Source organism: Amia ocellicauda, chromosome 12 (assembly GCF_036373705.1).
Source record: "Amia ocellicauda isolate fAmiCal2 chromosome 12, fAmiCal2.hap1, whole genome shotgun sequence".
Classification (NCBI taxonomy): domain Eukaryota; kingdom Metazoa; phylum Chordata; class Actinopteri; order Amiiformes; family Amiidae; genus Amia; species Amia ocellicauda.
In genome coordinates, this window is record NC_089861.1 from 28,776,373 (window position 1) to 28,784,944 (window position 8,572).

General features: G+C 38.4%; 1 protein-coding gene across 1 annotated transcript; it reads right to left on the reverse strand.

Moving 5' to 3' along the window:
- Positions 1 to 963: 963 nt before the first annotated feature.
- On the reverse strand, positions 964 to 8,372 carry LOC136764048 (uncharacterized). The gene is made up of 6 exons (XM_066717879.1): positions 8,285 to 8,372; positions 3,723 to 3,821; positions 3,355 to 3,402; positions 2,736 to 2,811; positions 1,602 to 1,812; positions 964 to 1,224 (listed from the first exon to the last, which is right to left on the reverse strand). The coding sequence occupies exons 1-6, from the start codon at positions 8,370 to 8,372 to the stop codon at positions 1,111 to 1,113; spliced, it is 636 nt and encodes a 211-aa protein (XP_066573976.1). The 3' UTR covers positions 964 to 1,110.
- Between the last annotated feature and the right edge of the window lie 200 nt (positions 8,373 to 8,572).

An 8,572-nucleotide genomic window follows, 5' to 3' on the forward strand; every position in this document is an offset into this window, starting at 1 on the left:
ATATAATTACTGTGTAAAGAATCAGGAAATGTAAAATTACACTATGTTGTATACGAAACAGCTGTGATGTGTCTGCATGTTTACGTATTTATGCTCATAGTCTTTTCTTGAAGGATAATGTCATTACGAAAAAAATACAACATTTTTTTTGCCCTTACCCACCCAGGGATTAGGGGACCTCCCATAAACTCTAACCCAATTCGAACACTGTTACCCACAGTCCATTAAGAAAGGTTAAACTATTTGATCTTAATTTATTATGGTTATTTATCTTTCAAGTGTATGAACACATTGTTTTACAGGAGTTTGCATTTTATTTACAGGAATTTAACATTAAAATTGAAAATGTATTTCCCACTTTTTATGGTTATTTAACAATGAGAATGTACAGACCATATTAAATGTTGTTTTAAAGTAATGTTGGTATACAGTGATTTCACATTAAAGTATAAACAAATGTATTTCACTCTAATTCTTATAGTTTTTAAACCATCACATTTACAGATCTATTGTACAGTGTACATAGAACTCAGTTATGACTGGAAAATGACAGTCCTTGCTGTTTTTGAGAAAACCCTGTTCTTGCCTGCTACACTTGGTGTGTTCTGGCAAGGTGGAGATCTGATTGTGCCTACTCACACATACACTGACGGACAAACACAGAGACCCTGACAAACACAGAGCAGATGAAGTGGTAAAATGTACAACAATACTGGCATCTGCTAATAAATAAATAAATAGTTTTAAGCATTAGAAGTTCTGGGCCAAAGACAAGAAAACATGCAATTGTTCCCTAGAACACACCTGACTGATTAACATTGATTCATTGACTGTGTTGCCTCTTCAGGAGCTTTATTGACCTTTACGGGACACCAAGCAGAGTTCTGTTCTCTTGCAGGATTATTATTAATAATTTGATCAATGCAATATCAATAAATAACACCCAGAGAATCAAGATGTGTTTGCGATTCTTTATTTTACAGAGCCACACTCTGTCTTTGGAGAAGCAGAATGGGGAGGGGGGTGGGGGGTCACACAGGTCAAGATGTTCTTCCTCTGTGGTGAGTGATGAACACCAGCTCCCTTTGTGCTTCTTCAAGGTATTGAGGATCACCATGGTTTGCTCGCAATTAGCGCCCCATCTTCACACTCGTTGATTTTATCCATGGGGTTCAAATACTCAGGAAAGCAAGAGGTTCCATCCAGGACACTCACTGCGAGCAGCTGAGGAAAATAAAACAAAAGCATTAGAAGAACTGAATTATTATTCTTGTAATCCTTTCCAGAATGGGTCAAATAAAACTAAGAAATTAAACCTCCCTCTTGTGCTCAGGTAAGCGACTCCATCATGAACCCTGGGAAAGGGTGTCAGGCACCTGATATTTATCAGAGGGTGAGGCTTGGATCCTTTCTCCCAAACCTCCCGTTTTAAATTCCATAAAAAATTTACTCAGTCAAACAGTCTATTGATAAGCAGCCAGATGCACAACACTAACCCCTCCACACCCGATCAAAAACAACAATAGCAAAAGGCTCTTTGTGGTACTCATTGAGGGAATGGAAGGCCAGGGTAATGGCACTAGAATATAAATGGATCTTACCACCCAATTGCCCTCAGGTTGTGGGACTGAAGTACATGCCTCCTTCAGCACATTTTTGGTTACGATATACTCATCCACCAGGCTGTGGCATGCTGCACGGCACTTGCTGGATCCAAGGCATGTGCCTTCTGGGTTCGTCACCTCACCACCTAGGAGGGTCACTAAGGGCTTTCTCACTTGTCTGTCATCAACGTACACGTTGCAGACACACCTGGAATACACAGAAGCCGATTGAAGAGAAAGTCAGCACGGGATCGCCATGACGGCTGCTGGACCTTCGCCCTCGCTGACATAGGAAGAGAGCCTCAAGACACCAGCACGGCTCTCCTCTGCTCAAACCCCACCGATAGAGACAGCATCATTTTGTGAAAACCGTATCTTTGGCATGTAGTTATACATTATTTCTAAATACTATTTTCAAATGTATTGACACATCCCTGATGCTTAGAAACGTGTCTCGCCACAATGTCAAATTATTGCACAATGTTATTTGGTTGCTGGGGACCTGTGAGTTTTTATATCACCCCACTCCACTGTCCAATTAAATACACAGACAGGCATTATTGCAAGGTCAAATATGAATATCCAAAGTTGTTTATATGGAAACATTTCTTCAAGAGGGAAATATTAAGAATATGGTGAGGCTTGGATCCTTTCTCCCAATCCTCCCATTTTAAATTCCATAAAACACTTACTCAGTCAAACACAGTCTATTGATAAGCAGCCAGATGCACAACACTAACCCCTCCACACCCGATGAAAAACAACAATATCAAAAGGCTCTTCATGGTACTCATTGATAGTAGTAGTAGTAGTAGTAGTAGTAGTAGTAGTATTTTCCAGGTATACTTTTTCTGAGAAATCAAATGCATTTCTTAGGAATCTTCAATTCTGATCTTGGGATTGGTAGATAATAATAATACATACATGAATACATACAAACGTGGCCTGCTATGAATTCAGATGACATCTGTCCCCATGTACAGTAGTACCTTGAACTTGTCAATATTAAAACTACTACTATTACTGCTGTGACTACTACTAATAATGATGATGCCTACCCTGACTTCAGCTTTTCTCAGATGTAGTAACACTTGAATGTTTTTAATACAAACTGTAACAGTACCAACTCACCCGACTGTATCATCAGCATAGCTGGCTGCAAATGTGCACACCATCAAAGCAACAACGGCCAGGGCTGTTCTGGGACCTGGAGTGAGACACACACAGAGAACAGCTAAACATACTGTAACTATGTGCCCCTCCATGGACAGTTAACATTAAATTCCAAATATGTTCTTTATTAAAACACACAATTTTCAAGTCAAAAGAACCTCAAGAGTTTCAGTGTTAGGTGCAAATTTAGGATATTACTGACCCATGATGATCTTTGGAAAAAGTATATATTATTTATATTCATACATTAAATAAAATACAAGTCTGTATTTATATGTAATATTTATATTATATGTATATGTTTTGGTTTGAATCCCCAACTATTCCTGCAAATTATTTACGTCCAGCAGGCAGTTTAAAACCGTATTAAACACTTCATATGAATTCACAGCATGGGTTTTAGTTATTTGTCATTAACCTGTTCTGCCACCTAGTGGCCGCCACCGGAAAGGAACGCGATCGTGCAAAAGATAGAATAAGGAATTATGGGAATAGACAAACCCCGCGTCTCACATTGCCATTTAGAAAAATATTGGAGGAAAAAAATAAAATAGACTATGAAATGAAATGGACTTACTCATGCTTGAGTTTTCGTAAGCTTGGAGTTGGAGAAAATACACAGATACTGCAAAAATAAAGAGTTGTTGGCATTAATAACGGCCTAATGTATTACCAGCAGTTACTAACAGTGGTAACACGTTGATGAAGTGTGCTACTACTACTACTAAACAAATGAGTGTATTAATAACATACACACAACTTCTATAATTTCCCCACAACCACAACCGTTCCCTCACTATGAGTAGTTCAATATTTTTGCCAGCAGTCTGACTTGTTGCCAGTACTACACAGTCACGGATGCGCTGCCCACATGCAAACCCACAGCCCAACACACACTGGCAACCAGAGTCTGATTGCCATCACAGCAGCGCTAGAGATACTCACCAGCAATGCGCTCGGTCTGGGATGCTGAGCAGGTCGAAGCGACTCTGCTTATAAACCCTGGGTGTCGTCGGCTCAGCCCAGCGCAGGTGCTGGTTCCGCCTAAAAACCAAATCACCCCCATATCCGTTTGAACAAATTCAGAGCAGGTGGGATAAGATAGGCACAAGTGCCCGGGGGCTGCCCAGATGTAAACCATTACTACCCGCAGGGAATTGCAGTAGCCTACCCGCACCGTGACAAATGCCAAGAGACGCATTACATATTCATGCACAGAAACCGTTAATGGTCTGTAAGACTTCAGGGTATGAGATAGGATTTGATCACACGTGGGAAAATAAAAGTCTAGACCAGGGTACATTAGACGTTTTGGTCACACTTTACAATAAGGTGCAGTAATTCCTCATGAATTAATACATGAAAACCACAGGATAAACACGCACTTCGTCTGAGTTCTAATGTTAATCACATGTAACAGGTTTAGGGTTTAGGCTTACATCAGAATTCAGATGATGGTGATGATGTATTTGATATTTAAATCCTATGGTATTCATATATTAATTAATGAGGAATTACGGTACCTTATTGTAAAGTGTTACCCAAGTCCTTGTCGCACTAGAAACATCATACGGTTTAAAATAGATTAAATCGCATCAGTATATTTCAGTTCCCCAATACCTTAAGAGGTATACTCTACCATCGGAACATACACTAGTTGACGAACGTACAAGAACGCTAACACAACATAATATAATAATGTTATATTCTAATATAATTAATATATTAAATTATAACATAATTGTAACCGGGAGATTTCATGAAAACTTGGACATTCATGTTAAAATGGCGAATAGGTTATGACAGTGCGCTTTTCTTGTTTTGTTTTGTGGTCTAATAAATTAAATCTCTCGACCCATGAATATCTGAAATTAATTAGTTCAAATTCTACTTTATTATTGTATATTAAATGTCCATTGCTGTATATTTGTGTGCCATTATTCAGAAGAATCTGTCAATTTTAACTTATCATGACTTGCATTCGTTAGAGTGCAATATTGAGAAAACAAATTAAAGTAAAGATCAGTTGAATATCCCGTATGATATCCATACATGTAAAAGTTTCTTCTGTAACAGCTAGGTAGAACTCACCATTTACAGTTTACTAAGTTTAAAGTTACCACAAAAAAAAAAAAAAAACACTTTCAACTGCCAATTATGAATCTCATAGTCTTGAAAATCCATATTTATATATTTCCGTATATTTTCTGTATTATTATGTGTTACCCAATGACTGCATCAAGACAAATAATGTATCCAATCAATGTCTAAACTGCCATTAACTGCCATCAGTAATTTTGTTTTACTTGCCTGGATTTTAACATATTTGACAAAATGCCTTATATACATGCCTACTTTCTCAATAAGATATTTAAAGTTCTAATCATGCTGGGGGCCTTTTTTCGGATATTGTGTTTGTATAATGTCAATATTGTTGTGATCCTGGAACACAGACGGCTGTATTGCTGCCCCTGAAGGGACTGTAAATAGTTGTAATTTGCTTGTCATTTAGTGACTGTCCACACTATTAAGGGATATTAAAGGGGTGGGGGGCTATAAAAGTGTCTCTGCAGGGCGGGAAGCTCCTGTGTATCCTTGGGGTTCTCTGTTCCTGTTCCTCTGTCTCTTGTCACATTTTAGGGGTCAGTGGTGAGGCCAACAGGGACACAGTGATTGGAAAGGGATCATGAGGGAGGGAACACAAAAAGTGACTAGGAGGTGTTAGGGAAGAAGACAGAGAGGGTGTTGTTCCAGAATAAACTTGTTAACAATAAATACATTTGTTAACAAATATAGGGAACGCTATTCTGTGTTTAATGTGGGGTCATGAGAGAATGTGTAGACCTAGGGTGTTTGTTGTTTTGGTTTGGGCTTGGCTTACGAAGTCCTTAGTCTGTAACTGTAAGGGAATCTCCATGATACACGATTACCTTATTTAGAGTAAAAGTTTCAATTTATTTATGGTATTTAGCTTATAAAGGCTAATGCTCCAGATTAGCTTGATAACTTGAAACTGCAGCCCAGGGCCTTGGCCTCCAGGGGCCTCAGCGAGTCAATGGAAAGGTTATGTTGTCTAATTAAAAATGTTTTTTTGCATTTCTCAAGTGTGTCATTCAGTGTTCACCATAGTAGCGGTTAATGCTTGCCAGCTATTGCATACAGGTAGAATTATTCTTCCCTCAGATAGCAAGTAAATGGGAGAAACAGATAAGTTAAATATCACCATGTCTTTTAGAAAACACAAAAGTGGGGCGCAAAAACGTAAGTTAAATCAGTAAGAGCTGAGGAGCTCATTAGGAAAACTAAATTAACTACTTATGTTGGAGACTAGTCCAAGAGCAAATCACACACATTCTGGTTGCTTGATTTATGTGTTGAGGTTAGAACTGTCTGTTAGTGAGCAGACTACTATTGCTTGTTCTGTGTCAATGCCGCAGTGTGTATATCATCTAAATTGCTTGCATTGTGTCATGCTACATCATTTCATCTTTACCACGGAACTAGACAATGATGGTTGCCGCTATAGATATTATTGTACACGCTTAGAAATATCTGTGTTTGTTCAAGGACAACACAACTTTGTGTTACAATTTACCAAAGCACCACACAATAATGTGTCTCTTTAACACAAGTCTGTGTGGGGAAAACACATTATTGTGTTAAAAATTCACATTATTTTTTAAAAAAGACAAGTAGTTTGTGTAGCTTGCAGGCTTTCAGGGCTCAAGGGCCTCAGAAAATGTTGGTAGCCCAGGGCCTAAGAAAGTGTTAAATAGGCCTCGAGAAGGACTGAACCATCAAATCTGATTGACTGTAATATCCAGCCAGGTGGTAAGGGTGGCTAAACAATTTTCGATTCTGAAATTAATACCCGGTTTAGTAATAGATGGAATAGACTTTAATTCGACTCATACATACATTTCAAAATATCTTTGTTTGTAGAGATCCAAGATATTGTTCAATCATACAGATACACAGATTAAAAAAATGAACTCCTATCAAATAATAATATGCTTTAGATTTATTTATGCTTTATAGGCATCTTAAAGAAATAGCCAAGTTATTTCAAGGCACAAAACCATTATACTGATAACACCATTAAACGTCTGGGCATCCTGTGACATGGTACATGGAGAACACAGGATAAAATCAAAACAATAAATTCTATATTTAATAAAGTCAAACAAAAGTACAACTTTTTTGTCTTTTAGCAGATTTAACTTAAATCTTGTGTTTTTCCACAATTAAAAAAATAAGCCTTTTCCCCACATTTCAAATTGTTTTTCTTTTTCAAATGAATGCTATATCTCTGTTTTGAAAAATAAATATTAGCCATTTATACAAATATTCAAACTAAATATGTGTCCATTACATTAATAATTAGTTTAAATCTCAAATCTGGAACTCTGGAACCCATTTAGGTTTGAAATAACTATTTTACTTATATCATAAAGCTCAGACTCACAAATTAAATATGTAGCTTTAATCTTAAATCTGGGCAGGAGAAAGCAGGAAAGTACTTTAAAACTATGTGATTATACCGATAGATAAACTTCTTCAGGGCAACCATTATTGCTAATCAGATGTAAACAAACCCAAAGTTAATTATTTCAATAAGCACATAAATACACATCCTAAGCAATAATCAAATACAATATTTTATTAACTGAGGCATGCCTAGGTTTTCTGTACAACTTATTTTATTTTTGCCACAATCACTAATTCCGTGACATTCTTTTTCCTCCTCTAATTGCTAATAAACACAGGATAAATCCAGGATGCCACAGTTATAAACTCAGTAATGTCTGCTTAACATGCTGGTCAATTTTTAATGATGATAGAACTGCTCAATGCTGTAACAGGGATCTGTAGTCAAAGGGATAGGACCAAAGCGCGAGAGGTCAAGAGCAAGTGACTGGAACAAAGGAGGCAAGGCAAAGATCAAGGTCAGTTAAACTGGCTTAAGGTTGTGGGATCAGGTGAACAGGATAGAGCAGTGAATATCAGGAAGATAAGGAGACATGCACAGGTCAAAAGCCAGATAAGATTAAGGAAAGGTGTGTAATGCTCAGAGTGTTCCTAGGGAGTGAACAAAACTTAGCAGTGATCTGGGAGAACAAATAGATTTATATAATGAGGTGATTAACTGGGGGAACTGGGGACAGGTGTACTGATTCATAGAATAATTGTCTAGAATTAACCTGGTTGAAGGGAGCAGCAAGCCAGAGAATAATGGAGCAAAACTGCAGAGAAGGTGACCTCTGGTGGTGAACTCAGGATGGGACATGACAATGCATTATGGGAAATGTTTTTTTGAAGCTCAAATGGTCCAACATGCCTATCCAACATGCAACATGCACCTTGGACCCCCACACCACCTTCAAGCGACTGCTCCTGGTCTACTGCCCTTCATCTCTTCCATCTTCAATTCCTTACTCCTCTATTGCTGTTTCCCCTGTACTTTCAAACAAGCTTCTGTGATTCCACTCATTCACCTTCAACCCTACCTCTTACCACCTTGTCTCCCATCTCCCCTTCCTCTTGAAGACCCTTGAGCGAGCTGTTCACCTTCAGCTTTCTGCATTTCTTTCCCATTACTCACTCCTTGATCCTCTGCAATCCTGCTTCCGCACAGCTAACTCAACCAAAACTGCTCTCCTAGCAGTCATTGACTCCCTCAGTTGTGCTCGGGCAGCCTCCCTCTCCTCAGTCCTAAACCTCCTTGACACCGTCAATCACTCCATCCTCCTCTCTTGCCTCGCTGACCTCCTGGAAGCACTTGCACCACCTTAAGC

Coding starts and splice junctions, on each gene's coding strand:
- LOC136764048 (XM_066717879.1), bottom strand. CDS start 8,372: ATGGGAAAGAAATGCAGAAAGCTGAAGGTGAACAGCTCGCTCAAGGGT. Junction 3,403..3,722: donor CCAGACCGAGCGCATTGCTG/GTGAGTATCTCT, acceptor TTATTTTTGCAG/TATCTGTGTATTTTCTCCAA. Junction 1,225..1,601: donor AACCTGAGGGCAATTGGGTG/GTAAGATCCATT, acceptor TATTTTCCTCAG/CTGCTCGCAGTGAGTGTCCT.